General features: G+C 36.5%; 1 protein-coding gene across 3 annotated transcripts in view; it reads right to left on the bottom strand.

Annotated features, from left to right (window-relative positions):
- Window positions 1-6,473: 6,473 nt before the first annotated feature.
- The window catches only part of PLCZ1 (phospholipase C zeta 1), a 46,111-nt gene continuing 24,815 nt past the window's right edge, over window positions 6,474-27,769 (bottom strand). For all 3 annotated transcript variants that reach the window (XM_086713954.1, XM_086713957.1, XM_086713955.1), the window contains 7 exons: window positions 25,204-25,425; window positions 23,808-23,955; window positions 19,858-19,974; window positions 18,353-18,525; window positions 12,028-12,160; window positions 7,409-7,558; window positions 6,474-6,618 (listed from right to left, as the gene is read on the bottom strand). In XM_086713954.1, coding sequence (XP_086570080.1) covers window positions 6,533-6,618; window positions 7,409-7,558; window positions 12,028-12,160; window positions 18,353-18,525; window positions 19,858-19,974; window positions 23,808-23,955; window positions 25,204-25,425 — 1,029 coding nt within the window. In that variant the 3' untranslated portion in view covers window positions 6,474-6,532. The remainder of the gene's footprint in view (window positions 6,619-7,408; window positions 7,559-12,027; window positions 12,161-18,352; window positions 18,526-19,857; window positions 19,975-23,807; window positions 23,956-25,203; window positions 25,426-27,769) is intronic.

Genomic DNA, 27,769 nt, shown 5'->3' with positions numbered 1-27,769 from the left:
AACAAATAAAATCAAGAATGAAAGAGGAGAGTACACAGCCAACACAGCAGAAATAAAAAAAAAAAAAAAAAAAACTAAGAGATTATGAGCAATTATATGCCAATAAAATGGGAAATCTAGAAGAAATGGACAAATTCCTAGAAACATACACTAACAAAACAGAAACAGGAAGAAACAGAAAATTTGAACAGACCCATAACCAGTAAAGAAATTGAATTAGTAATCAAAAATCTCCCAAAAAACAAGAGTCCAGGGCCAAATGGCTTTCCAGGGGAATTCTACCAAACATTTAAGGAAGAGTTAACACCTATTCTCTTGAAGGTGTTCCAAAAAATAGAAATGGAAAGAAAACTTCCAAACGCTTTCTATGAAGCCAGCATGAATCCAGCATTACCGATTCCAAAACCAGACAGAGACCCCACTAAAAAGGAAAACTATAGACCAATTTCCCTGATGAACATGGATGCAAAAATCCTGAACAAGATATTAGCCAACTAGATCCAACAATACATTAAAAAAATTATTCACCACGACCAAGTGGGATTTATACCTGGGATGCAGGGCTGGTTCAATATCTGCAAAACAATCAATGTGATTCATCACATCAATAAAAGAAAGGACAAGAATCATATGATCCTCTCAATAGATGCAGAGAAAGCATTTGACAAAATACAGCATCCTTTCTTGATAAAAACCCACAGGAAAGTAGGGATAGAAGGAGCATACCTTGAGATCATAAAAGCCATATATGAATGACCCAATGCTAATATCATCCTCAATAGGGAAAAACTGAGAGCTTTCCCCCTAAGGTCAGGAACAAGGCAGGGATGTCCACTCTCACCACTGTTATTCAACATAGTATTGGAAGTCTTAGCCTCTGCAATCAGACAACACAAAGAAATAAAAGGTATCCAAACTGGCCAGAAGGAGATGAAACTTTCACTCTTCACAGATGACATGATACTCTATATGGAAAACCCAAAAGATGCCACCAAAAAACTGCTAGAACTGATTCATGAATTCAGCAAAGTTGCAGGATATAAAATCAACGCACAGAAATCGGTTGCATTCCTATTCACCAACAATGAAGCAACAGAAAGAGAAACAAGGAATCGATCCCAATTACAGTTGCACCAAAACCCATAAAATACCTAGGAATAAATCTAACCAAAGAGGTGAAAAATCTATACACTGAAAACTATAGAAACCTTATGAAAGAAATTGAAGAAGATACAAAAAAATGGAAAAAGATTCCATGCTCTGGGATAGGAAGAACAAATATTTCCAAAATGTAGATACTACCCAAAGCAGTCTACATATTCAATGCAATCCCTATCAAAATAACACCAGCATTCTTCACAGAGCTAGAACAAATAATCCTAAAATTTGTATGGAACCAGAATACCAAAAGACCTGAATAGCCAAAGCAATCTTGAAAAAGAGAACCAAAGCAGGAGGCATCACAATCCCAGACTTTAAGCCATACTACAAAGCTGTAATCGTCAAGACAGCATGGTACTGGCACAAGAACAGACACTCAGATCAATGGAACAGAATAGAGAACCCAGAAATGGACCCAGAAACGTATGGCCAACTAATCTTTGACAAAGCAGGAAAGAATACCCAATGGAAACAGGCAAAAGACATGAATAGACACTTCTCCAAAGAAGACATCCAGATGGACAACTGACACATGAAAAAATGCTCAACTTCACTCATCATCAGGGAAATACAAATCAAAATCACAATAAGATATCTCCTCACCCATCAGAATGGCTAACATTAACAACTCAGGCAACAACAGATGTTGGTGAGGATGTGGAGAAAGAGGATCTCTTTTGTATTGTTGGTGGGAATGCAAGCTGGTACAGCCATTCTGGAAAAAAGTATGGAGGTTCCTCAAAATACCAAAAATAGAACTACCCTATGACCCAGCAATTGCACTACTAGGCATTTATCCAAGGGATATAGGTGTGCTGTGTTGAAGGGACGCATGCACCCCAATGTTTATATAGCAGCACCATCAACAGTAGCCAAAGTATGGAAAGAGTCCAAATGTCCATCGATGGATGAATGGATAAAGAAGAGGTGGTACATATATACAATGGAGTATTACTCGGCAATCAAAAAGAATGAAATCTTGCCATTTGGAACTATATGGATGGAACTAGAGGGTATTATGCTAAGCGAAATTAGCCAGAGAAAGACAAATATATGACTTCACTCATATGAGGACTTTAAGAAACAAAACAGATGAACATAAGGGAAGGGAAACAAAAATAATATAAAAACAGGGAGGGGGACAAAACAGAAGAGACTCATAAATATGGAACACAAACTGAGGGTTACTGGAGGTGTTGTGGGAGGGTGGATAGGCTAAATGTGTAAGGGGCACTAAGGAATCTACTCTTGAAATCATTGTTGTACTATATGCTAACTTAGATGTAAATTAAAAGAAAATAAAAATAAAATTAAAACAAATATTTTGTCCCATTCTGTAAATGCGTTTTCATTTTTGAATTTCAAAAAGCAAAAGTTCTTTTCTTTTTAAGTGAAGTCCAGCTTACCATCTCTTTTACATGTCATGCTTTAATGTTCCAACAGACCCTTGCCTACCCCAAAATTATAAGAATATTCTATCTGCTTTCTTCTAAAAGGTTAATAGTTTTTGTTTTAATTTCATAGTTTGACATTTAGATCTATAACCCATTTTGAGTTAATTTTTGTATATTGTGTGATGTAATCAATGCATTATTTTTTTTTCCACAGACTGCCCTGGACCAGTAACCTAGATTCTGGCATTTACTGTAGACCCTGGACAAGTTTAATGTTTTGGGGATGTTTTGTTAACAGTAAAATATAGGATTGCTGACAGGATTTAGGTTAATTTATGTTTAATATCAGCATATATTAGGTACTGCTGATGCTACAGATATGTCTGTTAGAAAAGTAACTGTCCTGGGAGAAGAACAGGAAAGAGGACTGGAAGTGTGAAAGTTAAACTGTTTACACATGGACAGTAGAAAGAGGGCATGTGATGCTGAAAACATGTAAGTTGTTAAGGCATTTAACATCAACTCTCCCCCAACTACAACCAGGTGTTGGGCTGGTGTGTAACTATATAAGACACATAGATTCCAATCTATCATAAATTCAAACACCACTTTAATCCATCCCTTTGATGTTTCAAATGGAGATTTCTAATAGCTGGTAAAAATGTGTGCTCTAGTTATACAGAGACCTCAAATTCATGGTCTAAGAATCAAAAATGCATCATAAGAATCTTTTGTTGGTGCAAATATTTCTAGGGGGTTATTACTTTGAAATAAATGCAATTTAACAAACGTTTATATAGCACCAAGACTATGGAATCTTAATTACTTCTGCAAAATGAAATTCATGTATTGTCCCAATAAAATGTTCATTGTTCAAGTCCATAAAGCCTTCACTGAAAGTGATTCCATTCTCTGTATACCAATTCACAATGTGAGCTTCTTACCACTGGGGCTCCCAAATATTCCTTGAAATTTGCATAAAGGTTTTAACGGCAACCTTTGGAGGTACTATCTTGGGTGCATCGTCTGTATCCCTCAGAAGCACAATGTACTACCCAAAATTACAATAAAGACCTCTTTTTATGGCTCCAGGGAGCTTCTCCACATTTCTTTAAGAGATAGAGCAACTTCACTCCTCAGCAACCAGCATCATTGGCCTCCAGTGGCCACCATCTCTCAAATAAAAGTCAGAGTAAGTCTAAATGGGGAGATTGTGCTCTTTCTGTTTTCTATCTGAGGCCCTAAACAACCACAAGCATTAAAAAAAGAGAAAATGTCACAATCAACAACATAACAAAACTTTCCTGTCGCACTGATCACTGTATGGCAGTACATGTTACAGAAGGAGAAGCCAAGTTTATGTCTATCCCTCCAGCCAAAGATCACCAGGAACACATACAGTTGGGTTTATGCTTGTCGTAATGAAAGAGATGCACAAATGGGGAACCATGGAGCAACTCAGTGATAGGATATTGAAGAGCACTTAATATTGGATTTAGGCTTGTGTCAGATGGTTTGTGGGGGGCTTCAAGGAAGTAGGGCTCTCCTCTGCATTGGATGTTGTCAAGAATTGGGGGCAATTCTGTGATTGGAATAAATCTCATCCATAAGATAAAAAGAATAAATCAAGGCAAAAGGTATAATTGGTAAAGAATCAACAGCCATTCATGTTAGCCAGGATAGGAAGATGTTTGGCATTTTTGTTTTTGGACAATATTCACGTGTTTAGTCATGGTTACAAAGTAATCTTGTTTTTTTCTTGACCCATTGTAGTCACAGAGTGTCCTTGTCTGGTGTTGTTCTGTGAAGTCGGTCATGGTCAACAGGACACTATTGCCTAACTGTAAGCATCAGGTAAGCTCCTACCAATGACAGGGCCTACCTGACAGTGCCACAGCAGTTCCTGGCTATCATTTTGTCAGTTGTATGGAAATGTACTCCAAAAAACATGGCCTAGACTAAAAGATTGTAGACAGCTTCTCTGAGGAACTGACATTTCCCCTAAGAGTTTAAGAGGTAATCTGTTGCCACAGCCCAAGGGCTCATTTAGCCCTTTCATTCTGTTTCCTTCCCCTCACCAACACTATTTTTTCCTGCAAGTGAATTATGCCTAGACAGGATGAGTCAAAGCTGGCTTCTCACATCATTCCCAACTTTCTCTAAAGTGAGAACATTCCCTGGCTCTGGAGTTTCTATGATAGTTTCTATTGTGAGAAAATTAATAATAATAATAATAGTAGTAGTAGTAGTAGTAACAAGAACAATAATAATATTCCAGTACAATTCAAAAGGAAAGTAAATGATAAATAATGTATACAAAAAATAGAACCAAAGATGTTTAAGGGTATTATAAGATTATTGGACAGGAAATAAAATAATCTAAATGCTTCCTTTCAAAAGTGCCTATCTGATGTAGAGTGGGGATACTGAAAATGAAGGATTTGGTCTCCAAAGTTAGTGAGCTGAATTTAATTAGTACCTGAAGAAAAAGTGAGAAAAAAAAAATACATATATCTTTTTTTCTCCCTCATTTCAAATCTTGGTGGTATAAACAAGAAATAGAAGTTTATACTGCTGTAAAATTAGTGAACTCTTGCCTAACTCACCTGATCAGTCTTTAAATCTCATGGAATTCCAGATCTTCAAAAGGCTTTAGGAGTTTAGAAAAGGTTAAAGCCTTGGGCCAATGGGCTGAATATCTCACCTGCTAATGTTCTGAACAATAGGTTTTTTAAACAAGATCTTTTTCTTATCTAGCAAAATAAAAAGCATCCCTCTGGGAAGTGGCTGTGCCTCCCTATGGGGAAGAGTGTACCCCACTCTTAAATCTAGAAACTGTATAAGAGAGCATCTTGATGATGATGTACTGGGACAGTTCTTACTACTTATGGCTTCAGTATTTGAATTCCCGGTGGCATTATTATTTTAAATATTTGGTTTTGAGGGTAAGTCATAGTAGTAAAATATGGTAAATGGGTTATTTTTTATTTTTCTAGCCAGCAAGAGATAATGCATTAGTAAACACCTCAAACCATCATTTGTGATTTTAGTTATAAGTTCAGATTTATTTCAACAAATACCTATCAGGGTCCCTAATCAGTCGAAAATTGTGCTAGGTACTTTCGCCTCACTCCATGCAACAATGCAGTAGGGTAAGTATTAATATGCCTGTTTTTTGAAGAAGAGTTCATAAGAAACTGTATTATTCTCCATATATCATTTAGTAAATCAAAATCCTGCTGATGGTGAGAAGCCCAGCCTATGAAATAGCACAGGAATCCCATCTCTGACCAAGAGACAACCTTCAAAGTACATTTAGCACAGATTCAGAAACATTGTGGGTTAATTCAGAGATGCAAGCCTAGAAGCCCACGTAGTAGATCTCTTTTACAGGTATGGAGATTGAATTCCATTTGACTGCAAATCAATTTCATATACACTCATAAAAATGTCTGTGTAATTACAGGGTACCAAATCCAATGCACAGCATCTAAGAACTAGCTCGAGAAGGCAGGGGCTAATTACTGTCTAGGATATAAAAGGGCACAAAGCACCTGGGAATCTAATTCCTTTTCACTACCACTTGCAGTAGTGGGTGTCAAGAAGTTAAAACACTCTTAGATTTCACATTTCTTTTTACTGATAAATATTTGCCAACATATCTTATATAATCAGACATATTTTAAGAGCTTGTAAGTTCTACCAATTTAAAATGATACAAGCAGGTGGCAAGAGCAGCTTCAGCAATAGAGGAACAGGAAAATCTGGCTGACAAGAATGCCACACTGTTGCGAACCTCTGAAGGTTTGGTTCTCCTTTTTCCACCATTCTATTTTGCGCGTTACAGGTGAACTTGCTCAATATTTCTGTTTTTGCAAATAATTATTTTGCTTCATGTTAAAAAAAAAGATATAGACATTCATTTTGGCTGTTTTATTACGATGTATAGCTAATGATATGTCAGGTGTTATTAATTGCTATCTGACGTACCAAACGTAAATAAACAGTGAGGCAGGCTCAAGACTCTCGCCCATTTTGGAAAACAGAGGAACACGACGGTAACCTGCAAAAGGAATCAGAGCTAATTAGAACAATAAAGATAAATTAGCAGTGTTCCCGATAGAGCTGCTGAGAAAGAACATTATCTTTACTAAGCATAGGTAAAAACTATGACAGCATAGTTATATTCATCTTGCGTGTTAATTCCCCACAAACTATAAAATATTTGAAGCTTCTGTTTTGACTTCTTACTGCCTAACGCTGAACACACAGCTCACACTTCTTCTCTCTCAAAGTGCAGTGTGCTAAATTAGCCACCACCCTTCTGCTTCAGACTCTGTTTCCAAGGTACAGCTCAGATGGTGTTAGAGAAGTAAACACAAACACGTTGGGACGAGGTAATTGGGGGCAGAGTATAAATCACCCCAGCAAGCTGACTACAACATAAAGGCAGCCCTGAAAAGAGTCAAGAAGGGATTGTCTTGGGTTCCCAGTCTCTCCTTGGGTAGAAGAATGGGTCACTGCTTGTCCCTTCTCTTTGATTCCCATCCTTTATTTCTTTGTGGTAGTCATGACTACTCTTAATTGAAACAAAAGAGCGATGATCCATGTAAAGAAATGCTCATACATACCAAATTGGTCTAATTTGTCTTCCCAGCAATCCCAAACCACAACCCCACCTTCCATGCGAAAACACATTTCTATAATTCCACTGAGAGAAAATGTGTGTCAATTCATAAAATTTCCTTTACATCTGACTCTCATGAATAGAGCTATTTGGTATATCAATGTGTGTCTTTGGTAAATTTAAATTATAATTGGTATCACAATCCTGTTACTTTTAGGAATATTACCTTTGTTCATGCTTAAAACTGGTAAAGTATATTGGCCAAGAAATTCATTTCCAGTTATTAAACCTTGACTTTCAACAACAAAACGCATCAATGCCAATTCTGGCACTTGAATAATAAATGTGAACGTTTCATTCCATCTTGGACTAAAAGCTGAAAGATAAAAGAAGATATAATCAAAGAATCATAGACGTGTTCTTTAGGGAATAATACATAATAGCTGCTCTCTGAAATTTTTCTTTTCAACACTTAGTAATGTTAATAGCTTATGTTTTAGAGCACTTGAATTTTTCACTCATCCAATGAGAAAGGAATAATAATGACAGTAGCAATAATTATTGGGTCTTTAGTATTGCTGGGCAATATAAGAACTTTAAGTAGATAATGTCATTTAATTCTTACCACAAACCCATCAGGGTTATTACAACCCATATTTACGGATGAGAAAACTGAGCCAGAAATATGTTACACAACTTCATCAGGGTTTCACATACATAGTCATTAAGTGGCAGGACAAGAATTCAAACAAATGGAGTCTGATTTCAGAGCAGAAATGTTTCATTAGGCAACATGAATGCTATGTTTGGGCATTTCAGTAACAAATACATTAAATAACATAATTTTTCTATAGCAGTTCCTATTATGGGAAGAACCCCATAGACAGTTGTTGGCCTAAGAGCTAAGTGCTCCAAAGCCAGCCTTTGATCCTTCTTTTGACTAAGTGCCCACTTTAAAGTCCCAAGTTGATGAGTAAGTTAGATCTCTAGCAAAATAAATCATCCCAAACAACAATTTCTTGCCAAATAAGAAATCCATCACAATATGACCCAAATCATCCAATTCTTAAGTGTAATTTAATGGAATCAAATTCACATCCGGGGGCCCTGGGTGGCTCAGTCAGCTAAGCGTCTGACTTCAGCCCAGGTCATGATCCCACGCTTCGTGGGCTCAAGCCCTGCATCCGGCTCTGTGCCGACAGCTTGGAGCTCAGAGCCTGGAGGCTGCTTCAGATTCTGTGTCTCCCTCTGTCTCTGCCCCTCCCCTGTTTGCACTCTGTCTCCCAAAAATAAATAAAAATTAAAAAAGAAATTCACATCCAGATAAAATATAAAATCTACTTAATAAAGACTCAAAGGTTCAGGGTGAAATAATATGTATTGTTTTCATGTACAAAGGTAATGCTATGCCTGCTATGTCAATAGGTTTTGCTCTTTAGGTCACCCTTCCAGAAGCATTAAAGAATTTGTGACTAATTTGTCACAAATTGTAAAGAATTTGTTTTCTGTGGTACATCTGTGGTCAACAAGCACACATTTACCTGAGAGTGATCCAGAATACTGTCTATGCCCATGAAAATATTAAACCAATTGACTCACACGGGTGTAATGAATGTATTACCTTGCCTTAAGAAAGGAAATAATTCTGGGACAACTGGGTGGCTCAGTCAGTTAAGTGTTCAACTCTTGATTTCGGCTCAGGTCATAATTTCATGGTTCATGAGTTCGAGTCCCACATCGGCTTCTCCACTATCAGCACAGAGTCTGCTTCAGATCCTCTGTCCCCCATTCTCTCTGCCCCTCCCCCACTCATGCTCTCTAACTCAAAATAAATAAGTTAATTTAAAAAAAAGAAAAGAGAAAACTCCATAGAGTACAAGAGCAGGTCTAAGAGTCAGTTCTTTATAGACCCTGCAAAATGTCTGCACAAAATTCTTATACTGACTTATCTTCCTCCTCCAACCCTAATTCACTCTAAACAGTCTCCCTTTCTCTGTCCTACATATATCATATATATTCTATGAGAAGGTCTTTTTATTTGTGAAAGAGAAAGAAAGAAAGAAAAAGAAAGAAAGAAAGAAAGAAAGAAAGAAAGAAAGAAAGAAAGAGAAAGAAAGAGACAGAGAGAGAGAGAGAGAAAGGAAGGAAGGAAGGAAGGAAGGAAGGAAGGAAGGAAGGAAGGAAGGAAGGAAGGAAGGAAGGAAGGAAGGAAGGAAGAAAGAAAAGGAAGGAGGAAAGAAGGGAAGTAAATCAGGATACCAAATTTGATAGTTACAGTTTTCTCTGGCATGACCAAAACTGAAGAATTGCTTCCACACCTTACCCAAATATGATCTTTTTCCTTCCACTCTCATGTCTCTTATTACACCACAATTACTCTAGCAGCTAAGCCACCTTAGTATCCCCCTTTGTCCAGCTTTTTAGACTTTTACTCCTGCTAGTCTTCCTCACATAAGTCCTCCATTGCTTTTCTGATGCCTGTGCCTTCTTTGGCCTGAATTCCCCATCCTCTAGCCATGAAGTCATATCCTGACTCTATTTTGTATTCCTCTTTTCCCCCACATACACGTCTTCCTACCTAATCTGTAGAAATAATCTCCTCAAAGCTCAACTATATTAGTGTTATATCCCTGCTTAAGAGTTTTAATTCTATTCATTTTCTACATACAACACAGAAAAGAAAGTACCTAACACCTCATCATGGCTCTCATGATTTTCCATGACCATTCCCAACCTAACTTTTATATTTTATCTCACACTAATCACTCTTAAGTACCCTGTACTTCACCCATTTTAAACTTCAGTACTTTCACCTAGCGTGTTTGAAGTTAGTCTTCTCCAGGTTTTAGCACGCATATTATTCCTTTTGCCTGCAATGCTTTCATCCACAATCTCTGGGAAAAAAATCCTATTCATTCTCCAAAACCATCTCCAAATGTGCCCCTTCCACTACAATTCTCTGTACTTTCCTTAATACACTAATGACTTGGGGCACCTGGGGGCTCAGTCGGTCAAGCGTTTGACTCAGGTCGTAATGTCACAGTTCATGAGTTCGAACTCTGTGTCTGGCTGACAGTGCAGATACTGCTTGGAATTCATTCCCTCTCTCTCTCTCTCTCTCTCTCTCGCTCTCTCTGCTCTCTCTCTCTCTCCCTCTTCCCCTCCCCTGCATGCTCTCGTTCTATCTCAAATAAAGAAATAAACTTAAAAAAAAAACACTAATGACTCTCGTGATAGTTTTATTGTATCTCATGTCCCATACTGAACTGAAAACTATCTAAAATAGAGTTAGTTGGGACATACATAAATAATAATATCTTTAATAAGTGTAGATCTTAAGTTTTTTGATACTTAGCATCAGACTTCTAATAAAACAGGCTCAGTAATGTTAGATACACCAAATATAATTTCACAGGAATATTTCCATAAAACCCAGGACGTAATCTAAATTCTAATGGGAGCTAGAAACACATTATAAGGGGTGTGCTGTATAAATAAATGTTCTGTGTATCTTGCCATGAAGATTCAAGTATGGGGATGAAGAGAACAAAAGGTAGGTTACTATAAGCTTCCTGACATAAGCAGCTACCATTTCTTGACAAATCCATTGTAATGTGCCTTCAGCTCTGAGGAACGACAAATAAGACGGCAGGTCATCACCAATATCCCTTCCCATCGACGACCTATGATGAAGTAACCAAAACTCCCCACATCTTTTTTCCATGCCCTTTGCATGAGGGGCCACACTGGAAGAGTATTTGGGGTGTCAGTGCAGGGGGCAGATGGTGTATATTACTGGAGATTACCCACCCAAGAAAAAAAAGAGTGTTAAAACTGCACCTGTTTTTCTGTCAGTGCCATTTAATCTGGTATGTACTTTCAGACTCTGAAATGAAGCCTACTATACTTTGGGAATACCCACTCAAAGAAAATTACAGACTCAAGAATCAGTTCCAAGGTCTCCTCCAAGGTGATCCTGACTAAAGGTCAATCCCAGGAATCTACACTGTAATGTCCTTAATGGTTTCAAACTCAACCAAGAAGTGACAACATCAATACTGTATTACATAAAATATCACAGGATTGTGGAACTGAAAATCTTACCCAAGTCACTTCCATTTCTACATTTCCCTTCTGGCAAAAATGACTGAATTATGAATCCAAATATTGTATGAGTGGGTTTCTATGGCATCTTGAGCCAGAGCCAGAAGCCACAGACCTTTGATCTAAAATAATTCAAACAGCGAAGTAAAAATGGGTAACATGCTGTATCAGAACAACTGTACATTCTTTATTTTACACAAAGGCTAGAAGCTAAGCAGCTTTGCAGCCATCAAAATGCCTCTTGAATTCAGCAATATGGTACATAAAAAGGAGGTCAAAGTGTAAAAAAGCAGTAATTTCGGGTGCCTGGGTGGCTCAGTCGGTTAAGCATCCGACTCTTGATTTCAGCTGAGGTCATGATCTCATTTTTTTGTGGGTTCAAGCCCCACATCGGGCTCTGCACTGATAGCATGGAGTTTGCCTGGGATTCTCCCTCTCTCTCTTTGCTCCTACCCTGCTCACACTCTCTCTCAAAATAAATAAATAAACTTAAAAAAAAAAAGAAGCAATTTTCAGACCAGATAAATTTTTGTATCTGTAATCTGAAAATATATCTGAACAATACATTGAATCATTATCAGATTGTTTTTGCTGTATATAACACTTTGGTCACCTTAAACCTAATGCAAAGCCCTTGCCTTATGAATAATAAATATGTATCAAAACTCTATCAATAGACAAATTATAAGCTTTCCAGCAAGAAATCTAGTAGAAGTTCAATAAAATATGTTAGGAGCTCACCATTTCTTTTAATGACACGAGTCTGCTGTTTCGTTTGATCATTTGGAACACCAAAAAGTTCTAGAATCACTAATGCGTCAGCTTTGTTAGATGATGAATGGTTACTGGGAGGTAACTGGATACCACTGATGAGCTGCACAAAAGTATTTGAACACAGAAATTTAGCAGGATATCAAACTGTACGGTCATGTAATTTGAAAATAAAACATGTATTTCAGAAAAGATTATAGACTCTCAGTTCCCACAAAAAAATTAAGAGTGGAATATAGTGTATATTTTAAACTTTAACCCTTTTATTCTCAAGCGTCAATAGGTAAATACTAGGAATATGTCTACATTATTCTAATTTCACTATATAATTATAGTAGAATTCACACTGAGTTTTGTAGTTCAACGTGTATTTTTATTTTTAAAGTATCTGTTTTGGGGGTGCCTGGGTGGCTCAGTCGGGTAAGCGTCTGACTCTTGATTTTGGCTCAGGTCATGATCTCACGGTCATGAGTTTGAGCCCTATATCGGGCTCCCTGCTGTCAGCACAGAGTCTGCTTCAGATCCTCTGTCCCCTCTCTCTCTCCCCCTCTCCTACTTGAGCTCTTTCTCTCAAAAAATCAATAGATGTTAAAAAATAAAATAAAATAAATCAAATAAAGTATTTTATGGCTGTTAAAAGCCATTGCTTAAAAGTATTGTTATAATCACAATCTACTGTAAATCAGGCCGAAGTACTCTGATAACATGAACCATTTTGAAATTCATATTGTCTGTCTACATCCAAAAATTAGAAACAATATTAATACTACTTCTGAAATGTAAGAAAAAACACTGCATAATTTCCTATGATAGCATTCTTGATAGTATAATTTATATGTTTGGATAATTTATCACAAAATCTTATATTATCTCTTGTTGTCAATATTATCATAACTAACCTGAGTCTGACAAAACCAATGATTTCATATGTATATTAAGAACTGGGTATCAGAACACTTAAACTAATCATAGTTTTATTTTACCTTTTATTAGTCAAACTAACTGTTGAAGCTAAGTTTTGTCTTACTTTAAGGAGCAAAGTCCAAACAAAAGACAATTATTCAAGTGTATTCATTTGTAAAATGTACTAACATAAAAATTGAGGCAAAATTTTAATTTCTGAAGATTATAATAAACAGGAACAAATAAATAAGTTTCAATAAGAATGAAAGAAGGAAGGAAAGAAGGAAGAGAAAAAAAAGAAACAGAAAAAGTGCCAATGTGTAATTTTTCCTCTCCTACATCCACACATTTAAACATTAGCTGGAAACCAGGGTGACTGTGCAAATGTTTAACAACTAGTATGGAATGGGCATTGATCGACCAGCATAAATTAGACACCAGGTTAGCTAGACAGAACATTGGCCATAAATAACTAGCACACTGACACGAGAGCCTACCAGCTGAATATCCCCTCTGCAGGTAATAGACCCTTGCCGATATGGAAAAGTTCGGCTTTTAAGTGCACATCACACCAAAAAAAAAAAAACCTCACTAAAAATAATAATAATAATTGAATATGAGAACTGACAGAGAATTTAGAAACTATTATTCAAATAATTTTTACACTCTGATTCACAGAAGCCCTTTCAGGGGCCACCACAGAAGACAAATGTCAAACAGAAGACCTTTAGTGGTCAACAAGAGCACCTCTGCTTTCATCTATTGGCCTTATGCATCAGACTTTGAACTTGGAAAATGGTTGCACTGTTTTTATAAGTTCGAAAAGGGTTGACCTAATCTGAAACTCTTAATTTGAGAGATGACAAAGATTAAACCAGAAATGTTGAATTGTCTTTATCGGGGACATAAAGCAAATGGCAAAACTATGCCTTTTGAACCCTGAGTCATGCCTTCCCCAATTTGCACAAGTTGTAATCACAAAGCTCCCTACGATGATCAAAGCAAGCAAGAAAGACCCACGTGACTATGGCAGCAGTTTCCTGGGAAAATCATTAATCGTGCCTGTTTTACATCATGCCACTTATGTCGCTACATGAGACCCTTCAGAAGCAAACAGGTGGCATTTGTAAACATCCATGCATACTAGCCATCTTCCATCTTCTCTTTCTCAATCAAAGAGCACATATGTTCTCTTTACTATTCTTAACTTGAAAAAGAAGTCATTCATTCAATTAACTTGCATATATTGAACATACACTTTGTGTCAGGCACTAGGGATAAGACTTGAATGAAACAGTCCTTATCCTTACAGGGCCTTCAGACAAGTGGGGGAGAAAGACAAGTACAAGTAAATAAACAATTACAGGGGTACCTTGTTTTATTGAGCTTCATTTTATTCCATTTTGCAGATATTGCATTTTTTACAAATTGAAGGCTTGTGGCAATTCTGCATCGAGCAAGTCTATTGGCACCAGTTTTCCAACAGCATTTGCTCACTTCATGCTTCTGTGTCACATTTCGGTAATTCTCACTTTTAAACCTTTTTATTATTATTATATTATTATAGTGATCTGTGTTCGGTGATCTTTGATATTACTATGGTAATTATTTGGGGGTGCCACAAACCATGCCCATGTAAATCAGCAAACTAATAAATGTGTGTGTGTTCCAACTGCAGATGTGGTGGAGACAGCAAGAGAATTACAAACAGCAGTGGAGCCTGAAGATGTGATTGAATTACTCCAATCTCATGATAAAACTTGAACAGATAAGTTTCATCCTGGGGAAGATGCTGTGATGATTGTTGAAATGACAACAAAGGATTTAGAATATTACATCAACTTAGCTGATGGAACAGTACCACACTACCCAAATCTCCAGCAACTGCCACCCTGATCAGTCAACAGCCATCAACATTGAGGCAAGACCCTCCACCAGCAAAAAGATTATGACTTGCTGAAAACTCAGATGATGGTTAGCATTTGTTAGCAACAAAGTATTTTTAATTAAGGTACGTACATTTTTTTAGACAGAATACTACTGCACACTTAATAGACTATAGTATAGTAGAAACATAACTTTCATATGTTCTGGGAGACCAAAAGATTCATTTGACTTGCTTTATTGTGATATTCACTTTATTGTGGTTGTCTAGAATGAAACCTGCAATATCTCTGACATATGCCTGTATAATACAATGGCTACTATATGCATGTATAGGGTGTCATGGAAAAACAAAACTACAAAAAGAAGCGTAACTAATTTAGTGGAGGAAAAAAACTTCCAAAAATAAGTGACCCTGTAAATCTTGAAAAATAAGTGTGAAGGCAACAGGCAGGTGAAAGCTGGAAGAATAATCCAGCCAAAGGAAAAAGCATAAGCAATGCATGCAGGTAGCATGTGGACAGAAAAGGCTTCCATATGGTTACCGAAAAAGCTACAAGACTGGAAGTGGTGAGAAGTGGGGCTGGAGAATCAGGCTAAGCCCCAACTAAGAAAGCAAGCAGGAAGCATAAAGAAATATTAAGTAGGCATGATGAGATTAGTACGGAGCACAATCTCTCTGGGCCACTTGTGGAAGATGGGTCAGGAGGACTGAGACAGGCTAAGTGAAAACCCCTTAGAAGGTCAAAGGAATAAATGTGATGACAGGTAACAAATTCTTTAAAAAAAAAAAAAGTAGCATATGGCATCAGACCAAGAGATTGGATAAGGAAGATATTTCGAAGTAGGATCAGTGAAATTTAGAGATGGATTGAACACAGTAATTGATAAAGATGTGGAAAGAGAGGAATGGTTCCCAATTTTGTAGGCTGAGTTAATTGACACAATGAATTCGACTAAGTTCATTGACCTTTAAAGAAAATAAGATTGGACCAGGCAGGGGCGTTCAGCCTTTAATATTTTTAAGTTTGACAGAACAGGGATTAAACAGGTAAGGATGCTAAGTAGGGTATTTAAAATATTCCTTTACATTCCAGAAATGAAGTCAGATTAAAGATTTGGGCATTGTTGGCAGTTGAAACCACGAATGTATATAAAAGGACACAAGGAGAATAGTTTGAGATGAGGATTAAGAAAAAGCCTTAGCAATATAAATATTTCAGAGCTGGGTAGAGGAAGAGGAGCCCACAAATGTGAACAAGAAAGAATCGTTTGAGACAGAGACAGGTAGGAAGAGATAGGAAAGCCCAGCACAGTAAGCAGATTTGTGAGGAATAGATCACAAAGCGGCTGATTCCTCCCTTTCTCTCACTGGAACAGCAATGACAATTACTAGACTAGGTGTTTAGAACAATGCAGACTTTCGCATTTTTTCATTCATGCAAAAAGGCAACAGGGAGACCTTGGTTCAGATGTAGAAAGAGATTGAAATACCACCCACCTATTGAGGCTGAAGAGATCAACAGAAATTTAAAAGGCATTAAAGGAAATCAACGGAAGTTAAAATATTAATGTATACTTTCCAGCTAACACCATAACGAAAAAGTAAAAGAAAAATTTACTAATCTTTTAAATTGTTCTATTAAAAAATACAAAAAGAATGCCAAAGTTATATTTGCAAAGGCAGTTTAATGGACAATATTTTGCTGGATCCTAGAAAGAGTGCCAACTAATTGATTTGAGGCTGCATCGGTGCTGAAGGCAGTTTCTACCTAGCTACCATATGCCCTTACTTTAGAGTCTCAGAATCTCTAACAACCAAGAAAAAAGTCAACTACATACTTTGGCACTATACTACTATATAGTCTATATATAGCTACTGTATATGTATATATTTGCTGCCACTATCTGCTGCAGTGGCCAGGATCATTTCTGTCTCATTCAATTTTGCTATACTCTCTTTCCACCTCCATCTCTGGAAAACGGCACATCTCTTAAGTTTCCATTCTCAGCTGGGACAAAAAGGCTAGGGCCTGAAGTGGATGAAAATAGTCCCCCAAGCCCCGTGACATCAGGACCGTAGAGGAAGGAGCCAAGGGAGGAAGACTTATGGGGGCGTGCCTTCTGGGTGATAGCATTTCCTGCACTCTGACAGCCAGGGAACCAGAGAAGGCAAGCTCTCACCAGCCAGCAAGCCAACACACTCCCGAGTGAGAACAGGAGACACAAAAAACCTGATGGGGTGGGGGGTGGCGCTAGGTGGCTCAGTTGATTAAGGGTCCTACTCTTGATTTCAGCTCAGGTCATGATCTCATGGTTCATGAGATCGATCCCTGCATTGGGCTCTGTGCTGACAGCACCAAGCTTGGTTGGGATTCTCTCTCTGCTCCTCTCCCACTGAGCACACATGTGTGCGTGCTCTCTCTCAAAGTAAATAAAATAAACTTAAAAAAAAAGAACCTGAGATGATTCTTATGGTTCTAGGAGCAACTGGTTAATTAAAGACAGGAACTAAAGATCCCTACCCACCCAATTTGTTGCAAACTACAGGTGCAGATACAATCTAAGATAGAATTGCTTATAACTAAATGGACAGAAAAAGCTAGGGGCTTTTCAGATGATTCAGTGACATTTAAAAAAAGGAAATAAATATAGCACTTTGGTTATAGAAGAATAAGAAAGTTTTCAAAAAAGTCTATACTAATGGAAACAATAAATTTTAGACAACTACTTTTACTCCCAATAAGACGACACAGACTATATAATAAAACAAAAGATGAAATAACAAGACAGGAGTCAGGGGGAAAGGGTGCTGGCTAGGATACAGACAGAAATAAAAAGGAAGCAGTGTGAGGCAAATAAAAATTAGAGGGGAAGAAACCGATGATGCAGAAGAAAAATTCACATCTACATTAGAATCAGTAAAGAATAAAATCAGATATGGAGGAAAATCAAAGGCAGAAAAAAAAAGTGATTGAATTGACAGGAATTAGTACACATGCAGGCAGATACTCATGAACAGCGTATGGATACTTTTGGTTTCTAAGTACTAACCAAACACTATTCAGAGACAAGGGGCAAAACTTCTGAGCTGTGGAAGTCTAAATCTGGAGATTAATGAAAAGCAAGGTGCTCCTAAAATCTTTTAGTAAAATTCTGTGAAGTTAAGGAGGAAGAGAGTAGCGTATCCACAGGGTAACTAGTGGGCTGAACTCAGACTTCTCTATCACATTATTAAATGCCTAAAGATGATGGAATAAAAAAACTTTGGCGAGGAGAAGATTTCAGCATCAATATTTCTATTCACAAGCAGGGTAATCATTCATGCCAGAAGTCAACAGAAAGATTTTCAGATACAGAATGGTGCTGAAATACCACTCCTTTTTAATATGTAAAAAGATCAACTAAAATTTAAAGGACATTAAAGGAAATTAGTAGAACTCAAAATATTAATGCATACTCTCCAGTTTATACAATAACCATAACAAGTAAAAGCTATTAATCTTACCCTTATTGTAAGTGTAACTGGATCACTCTGATTTGGTGGTTTATTCGGATTAAACTGTGTTTTAATATCTCTTAGGAACTGTGGTTTCAAAATATATCCAGAACCACCATTATCCAAAAATTTCCCATTTTGAAGATCCATAGGCAGACCAGGTGTCTGGAAATTTAAGGCCACTGTGAGCAAAAAGTATTTTGATATTGTCAGGAAGTAGAGGGTACAATTAAATAAACACAGTTAAAAGATATACTGAAACCTAATCATGGATTTTATATCTCTAAACATTTTAAGAGCAAGCATCATTAGCCAGAATAATTCCTGATTTTTAAGCATTTCATCCTGCCATGTGTATATTAATTTACGAAGGTGAGTTTCAAAGTTCAATTTTTAAATTATAACTTTCATTTAAAAATCAAGCTGGCATACAATATAAATTATAGAATAGCAAGGTACAGATCAGATGACATTCAGGAAATACAAGAATAGAGAAAATCGGCACACTAGGTGCCAGAAGAAAAGACACCAAATATATTATAAACTTTCAGGTCCAAAAATATATTATAAACTTTCAGGTCCAAAGGGAGACTTGTTATCACTTAAAGAGAAAGGGAAAAACAGGCAGAGCAATAATTGCTGTTAAAATATAAAAATACATCCGGGACACCTAGGTGGCTCAGTCGGTTATGCGTCTGACTTCGGCTCAGGTCATGATCTCACAGTTTGTGGGTTTGAGCCCCACATTGGGCTCTGTGCTGATAGCTCAGATTCTGGAGCCCACTTCGGATTCTGTCTCCCTCTCTCTCTCTGCCCTTCCCCAGCTCTCAGTCTGTCTCTCTCTCTCTCTCAGAAATAAATAAACAATAAAAAAATTTTAATAAAAAAATAAAAATAAAAATACATCCATATAGGCTGGTAATACCATCCTCTCTCTCCCCAACATCCCCTCCTAACCCCACTCTTCCCCTCTCTCCACAAACCTATGAGCCTTGCTGCAATCCAGGAGCAGAGGGCTTTACACCTGGTACCTTCTGACTGGTTAGTGCCTGTGTGATAACAGCTAATCAATTTGGAATAAGGAAAGTCTGGTAAAGACAAATAACAAAGCTATGCAATCTCATTCACTTTTCAGTACTGTGAATGTAGAACCGGCATAAAGTATAAAAGGTAGAAGTCACTTGATTTAAAGAAGCCCTTAGCAAATCTTTCAAGCAAAGAACTTGATATTCACTGTCCTCTGACATCTTTTTATTTCTTTTTTCTCTTCCTACCTCTCCCATGCTAACTCTTCATGAATTTAACTTCCATGTGCCTAATTCTCACTTAGATTTACCCTCTCTGACCCATTTAGGAATAACTTCAGCTCTTGAAACCAATGATTCAGCATTATTGCCTGACCCCAAAACACCTGGGGTCAAAAAATCTACTGGGGAAGTTCTTTTCATAAGTCGTTCATTAATTCATAAAATGAATTTATTATCTTCTTTTTGCCAAAACTCAGTGTAACATACCCATTTGACAACCTATATTCCAAAATTCTTGAGGATTAAAATTAGAGGAGTCTGTTCTTGTTGCTTTGGGATAAATTCTGGTAATGAACCTCCTGGTGTGAAGAACAAACTCGTGGGCTAAAAAAATATAAGAACATCATGAGAGATTTCAGATAAACTAAATAAACTGCTATGCCTCTCTACGTGATAGAATCCTAAAATTGTTTCAGTACTTCTGATATGTATTGTTTAGGCAAAAATATTTGCAATTCATGGAAATCAAAATAAATCCAGGTCTTTGACGGTGCAATTCACTCTTATTGAGAAACTAATAATTTTTATTCGACAATTTTATGTATACTAAGCATTCACTTGAGAAAAAAAAATTAAATAATGTATTTAATTTTTTCACATCCAAACTAATTTCTTTGATGTAAGAATATATAAAAATCCCAAATAAAATGCATCCATTTTTTTAAAACAAACTTGTATCTTTCTTCATTTTGTCTTTTTTTTACATTGGTTTTCACATTAGGGCAGAATCACATGTAAGTCACATAAAGAGATATAATGCCATCCAAATTAACCCAGCTGAATAGTCAACAGATTCTCAGCATTGAAAGGGACCTTAAAGTTATTCAATTCAGCTGCCAACCCTAACCACCACAGCATCTTCCCTCAAATTGCTTCAATGTCTATTTGCATGTCTCCACTGAAAGAGAACCTGCAACCTCCCAATACAGCAGTCCTCCCTTATTTGTGGTTTTGCTTTCCATAGTCTCAGTTACCCACAGTCAACCAAGGTCCGAGGCAGATCATCCTACTTCTGACAAATCACCAGACAGTCACTAGTACCCTAACACTGCATCACAACACCTGCATCATCCACCTCATCTCATCTCATCTCATCACGTGGGCATATTACTATCTCACATCATCACAAGAAGAAGGGTGAGTACAGTACAATAAGGTATTTTGAGAGAGACCCCATTCACATAACTTTTATCATAGTATGTTATAGTTATTCTATTTCATTGTTAGTTATTGTTGTTAATCTCTGTGCCTCCTTATAAACTCAACTTTATTATAGAAATATATGTACAGGACAAAACATAGCATATATAGGGTTGAGTACTCCACAGCATCAGGTATCCAGTGTGCATCTTGGAATGTATCTCCCATGGATGAGGGAGACTACCGTAGTTCTGATTATTTCAAATGTTTTCCTTACTGAGATAAGGTCTATACTTAGAGTTCACGCACACGTATGCACAAACACACACACACACACACACACCACACACACAGTCCATTTGTTTCTATTTATGTTTCTACTTACATATTTTTACAAGCTTATATATATGTATATATTCTATTTAAATCACTTGAGATTCAAAACTAATTTATGCCCTTTAACATTGGACATCTTTGAATTTTTTAACACAGTTTCGTGTTTCTCCAAGGCTTTTATTCTTTCATTAAGCAGATCCTGTTCCCACAACTACTCCTGCTAATATGGTGACCAGGATTAGGAGAAATGCTTATTGCCTATGGCCCACTACCTTTGATAGTCAAACTAGAATAGAATCATTGTCAAGTTAAAAATTATAATTACTGAAGTTAATAATAATTAACTTCATCAGCTCTCAATTTTAGAAGTTACACACTCCTTGAGAGAAAGTTTATTTTGAAGCTACTCATGTATAAATACATCATGTATGTCCAACTATCATGATCCCTTATCCAGCCCTAAACAAGATGTTTATCTTTTGGTAAAATCTATACTCTTCTGGATCTTAATTTTGCCTATCTACAAAGTGATAAAGATGAATGATTACCAAAGACCCTTAACATAATATCATCTTGTTACTTCTGAAATTGAGTTTTAAAAATTAAACATACTATGTTATTATACATGCAATTTATGTTCATTTTAAATAAATGAGAAAATCAAATAAGAAAAAATAAAAAATAAAACTATATATAATCTCATCACTCAATTAAAAACCAGGTAACTTCTTAGTATATATCTTTTCACTCTATTGTCATATGTATATTCTTATTTTTTATTTAATCATATTATTTGTTCCCTTTTATAAACTTCCATTTTTTACTTAAAAATAGTATGAAAAATAATTAATTCCATTTCAGTAATATTCACCTACTACATTATTTTTAAATGATTAAAATGTCTCCACTCATATGAAAAGTTGTTTCTGATTTTTCTGCATTATAAATTTAGTGACATTTAAGTTTTTAATAATGATGGACATTCTTGGAGCATACCTTCGCCCCAGAATTAATTATTTATTACTGGATTTTGGTGGAAGAAAAATGCTCTATACTCTTTCCGAAGAGACGGTGATGCTAAACTTTATGACTCGACTCAGAACTTCCCAGTCCTTATCAAAGTTTGAGCAGGTGGCTAACACAATGAGAGTGAGAGAATTAGAACTACTTTTGCTGTGCGCTGAGGTCTTGTCCCCTTGAACAACAAAAACCATCCAATAGTTTGAAAGAATAGAGGCTAGCAAAGTAGGTCATTCAAATTTAAACCCTGTTAACAATACTCACAGGAAGAAATATATTTTATATGACACCCAACACACAATATACACACATAATTGTTTCATTATGTTTCCCACTTACTTATATTGCATCTCTTCTATTCTATTCAAGTCTATTCTATTCTATTAACTGTGGTTCAGCCCTACTGAATTTATTTCAGACACAATCTACAGTTAAAAAACAAGCAAACAAAAGGACTTAAAATACCTAGAGACAGTTTGAAGAGATGAGCTGAAGTATACCTCAAAACACTTTGGGCACTGGTGGCCAGCCCAAAGAGGTTAACCAAGAAATATATCAGAATCTGTATTTCCAAATAGCCAACAGCTTTTTTGAGTCAGTTGTATTTTTTAAGAAGGATTTGGAGAGTCACCTGACTACTGAGTTAATTGCTTATCCCTTTTTTACTTTTTTTTTTTTTAATTTTTACTTTTGAGAAAGCGTGAGAGGGAGAGGGGCAAAGAGAGAGGGACAGAGGATCCGAAGCAGGCTCCAAACCAACAGCAGAGAGCCTGATACTGTGCACGAACCATGGTTTCACGACCTGAACTGAAGTCAGATGCTTCACCTACTGAGCCACCCAGGTGCCCTGTCCATCCCTTTTTTAGCTGAGGTTATTCCCCAACCATACAAGTCTAACAAAAGGGTAAGGTCTGCTTCCCATCCTCTTTCCAAGACCTTGCATCTTGGCTCTAGCAAACAGAATCCTCCAACTCAGGTTACGAGTCGGAAGACAGTAAAAAGAAGCCATGCAGACCAGCGGCACCCCTGCAGACGTGCCAGGACAGTACGCACTCTGTATAGCCGTCTGGTAGCCTGCCCTGGATGCACGTCCTCGCTCTCCACCTGGGACATACGGGTTCTAGATTTATTTCATTGTCTATCTTAGGTGCCTGCTGAGTCTACACAGTTCACTGTGGCTCTGTGCTCTCTACCATGAGCCTTCCTCATGTCCCTACAGGAAGTCTCACCATTACACTGCTATCAAAGACATCCTTCAAAAACACATAGGGGATGGCGTGACTCCTGAGACTTCAATCTTCTCCTGCTTGCCTTTGATTCTAAGACAAAGTTAACTTCCTTGTAATTTGGTTCTGCCTACCTCTTCAACCTTGTCACTCACGGCTTTCCTCCACTAACTGCTCACCAGAGCTCTCCCTACAAAAATGTCCATGCTGGACATTGCCAAACAAAATTTCATGACTTAAAAAAATTAATTAAACAAATTCTGTGAAATAAAACTTCATGTGACCTGAGGCAGATAGCCTCTTTTTAAATTGCATCAAATATGTTGAAAGCTTATGAGAATACCGTCTTTATAAATGTCGTTGACCAATCTTGACATTTTAGCAGTGAATAAAAGTTGTTTAAACACTTCATCTGTTTGAATCATAAGAATTTACCTCTCAGCTTTAAAAGTTTTCGGGCTTCTGTCTCCCCAATAGAATTACTTTCATTAAATTGCTGATACAGTCTTGAATGCTGAAAGCTTCTGAACCTCTCAGCTTTGGTATAAATGACAAGATCAGATAGGGCCAGAGCCACCTTTACCTTTGTGGTATAAAAATAAAATGCAGCAATTTCATATTTTTGTACGAATCATTTGAAAAATGCCTTTTCCAATAAAGAAAATATGCTTTCAGATCAATTATATCATTCTTTTCATAATAATATCTCCCCAAAAACCATTTGGATTGCATCAATGTGATTATTTTTCATGATGATAGTATTTAATGTTAACATGAGACAGCCTATAATCTAAAATCTCAACTAATGTAGTAAATATTGAAGATAACAATGATCACTATTTCTTTTTTCCCAAAGATCTGTTTATGAATTTGACAACTTTAGGGTATTTATTCATGAGTAAGTGTATTTCCAGTGTGATCTAACACTTGGGAATAACTTCTGTTGTATAATATACAGCTGCTCTTTGACAGCCCAGCATCCCTCTCCTCTACACATCTGTTAGCCCCTTCCCAAGTTTTGTTTTGGGAAAACATTCCTTGCTCAAGCTTAATCCGCGTGCTTAAGTTTGACAATATGGCTCGGATCTGGCTAATCACAGTTTTGCATTCCCCTGCAACAGCACCTGACTCAGGGATGTGCACATCGCTGGATCATAGCCAATGCACAAAAAAAATGTGCTTGGTCATCTGAGAGATAAATAGGTCTTCCATTGGATTTGAGCCTGAAAGCATATAAAGCTAGAGCTTTGTAAAGTCTTGCACCAATGTGGAGAAAGTAGGTCCAAAGTTGGAAAAAAGTCCATTCTGTGGACTTAAGTTGAGACACTATACCATGTCATTCCTAAAATTCAAAGACTTTTCCCTGCACTTTTCTTGATGTGGGCCAATTAATTAATTCACGTTTTACTTAAACCAGCTGAGTTAGTTTTAGGTCACTTGCAACTCAATATAACTTCTTTTGTCATGTTAATTTGCATACTTATAAGACTGTATATTATTACAGTGGTTTTCTTGACTCTGACAGCATAGTCTCCTTGAGGGCAGAAATATTGGGTTGTTTGCATTTTGTACAGTGCACAATGCCTACTACCTAAAAATGCATAATATTTGGCCATAGAACAAATTAAAAACAGCTAATGCAGGAAAAGAGATAACTTTAAATTTTTCTTTTCCGATAATTTTTTTCCAAACAAGTTTTAAATGATAGACTAGAATTTTTATAAGGAAGAAAAAGATTTTTCCCTCTAAAAATTTTTTTTAATTCTCCACCAATAAGAAAATAAGACAACTTTTCCATCACTTGTAAGATTTTCACAAAGTGTCATCTTACCTTCCTTTTCTTGAAAAGTGGTAATCCAGCTACGCTTATTATCTCATCTTCCTTTCCTGGATTGTCTTCTGATCCAATCAATGTTTCTGATCCTTTGATTTCATCTTGATATATCTCTTCAAATTCCTCTACCTGACCATGCTTATTAGAACCTTTCCTTTCATGGGTTTCCCTTAAGGTTCCTATTTTCTTGTTCCTAACTAATACTTTGAATTTTAATACCTACAGAAACGATTTGAAAGAGAGATACGATTACACATTTACAGGGAAGTTTGTATTTTAACAGTCATTGAAAAGTCACCACGTTTTCAATTAGCCCACAGTAATAAAATACATAAGAACTCCATCTTTATCCATACCCCTATAGAAATACCCTGATAAAAACTAGTGATATTATAGTATTGACCCAAATTCACCCCAAAATAAGCCTGCTATGATTTGGGACTTACTGTAGCTCCCTTTCTTTTATATATTCCACAAATTGCTACTCTTTTTAAAAACTGACACACATGAAAATTGTATATTTCTACACATATCACATATATTTATATGTAATTTATATATATTATATTTATGTCTAATATTTTATATGTTATGTTTATATATGTTAAAATACTTGCAATGCTACACAAGTTAGAATGTTACAACTTCTGGTAGTAAATGCTTCCAATCATTACTGTTATCCAATATTAAAAAGTTATTAAATGAGATCAGGTATTCAGAAATGTCTATTGTGATGTTTGACACCTAAAATAGACTAAATTTAAGGTAAATATTTGTAAATATCTTCTTCATATTTCAACTGTATTTCCCCACATGCATCATCAACTTAATATTTCCATCAAAACTAGGAGCATAGCAAAATTCCCCATCAGGGTCCCTCATTGTAAGTCCTAAGACTTCCAATTCCTTTCTTTCCCTTAGTTATTCCTACCCTTTTCAGCCATTAATTAACTCATCAACATACTTATCAAATGTCTGCTATGTTTTATATATAATGCTGCAGGAATCCGGGGTATGAAGTAAAGTTATTTTCTTCAAGGAGCTTTAATTTGTCTCTTCCCTTTGTTATCCTCAGGTACCCACTCAAATTATTTCCATCATCTTGGGCCTTCTCTCTATTACAATGGTCCTTACATTACTCTCTAATGTGGAGTTTACCAAAGTGCACTATGCAATCGCATGCATCAAAAGCATCACCCTGGAGTGCTTGTTAAGGGAACAGATTCCTGGGATCTACTGCAAAATTAGAGAATGAGAATATTACGTTGTGGGAATAGAATTATGCCTTTTTAACAAGTCTCCAGGCAATTCTTTTGTACACCAATGACTGAGTGAGGTATGAGAAAATTACCATTATCTCTAATTCCTCATTTACCCTTTGGAAAGCATCTCTTTACTTTAGCATAGGAGCAAAAACATTAACAAAAACTACATATGTGGATGCTAAGAAGTTGATTTATAAATAATAGGGTAAGGGATTCCATTTCTAGAAATCTAAAAATTGTTACAGGTTTCCTGAATTAGACCATTAGATTAAACCTTAGATTACATCTTTATTAGATTAAATCTTTGATAATATATTTCCACACTTGGCACAAGGTCTTTAATATCTCTTTCTTGTCACAATTAAACACATGTAGTCTGTGAACATTCTATGGAGTGAAAGAGTCAGTGTTTCCATCTGTTCAATTGTTTCTGTCCATCTCATTCTTATCATGAGTCCTATACTTCTAATCACCAGTGTTACAACACTTTCATCTTTAAATTTTCTACTCATATAAATAAAATAAGGAAAAATATTTTTAAAAATTCAAATATGACACAAATACTGTTCTACATCTAAAATGACGACACGTCAAAACTAAATTATTGTTAGGCAATACTATCATGTAAAAGAAAAAATGTTTATCACCCGATGACATTTGAGGTGAGGAGAGTAGGCTGGCAGAGGAAACTAAAAAGAACTGGTCAGAGAAAAATGAGGAAAACCTAAAATACGTGGCATTATGGAAGAAAGTGTTTCAAGGAAAGGAAGAAGGCTTCCCATGATTGAATGTCACGAAGGAAACAAGGCAGATGGTGACTGCAAGAGCTCTGTTAGAATTTACCAGTAGGAAAGTCTCTGAGGACAATGAGATACTTACTGAGGTGCAGGTGGAAGAGGAAGCTGGGTTGTGAGGAGATGAGAAAGTGGAAATTTGGGTTGAGACAAATAATAAAGAGATAGCTGAAGAGAGATCAAAACCATGAGGCTAGAATGGGGTTGCTTTTTTAAACCAAGGACTTGAGTATGCTTAACTGAAAATGGAAAGGGGCCCATAAGAGACAGGGAAACTGAAAAAAGCAGATTAAAAAAACAAAACAAAATGAAACAAAACAAAACCTCCCATCCAGATGCTAAGGAATTAGACACAAGCTTTATTTACAACCCAAATTTTTGCCCCATTCTGAGCCTTTGCCTATAAAACCTACCAAATCCCTGTGGCCCAATATTAACTGACTTGAAAGTTTGGACTCATGGGGCTAGGACACACGATAAAAATGTGAGTTTTTATGTTTATCT

The sequence above is a fragment of the Puma concolor genome, chromosome B4 (assembly GCF_028749965.1).
Source record: "Puma concolor isolate L17-30 chromosome B4, mPumCon1.1.hap2, whole genome shotgun sequence".
Lineage (NCBI taxonomy): Eukaryota > Metazoa > Chordata > Mammalia > Carnivora > Felidae > Puma > Puma concolor.
The sequence above is the reverse complement of the archived record's forward strand: the minus strand, read 5'-3'. Positions and strand labels throughout refer to the sequence as shown.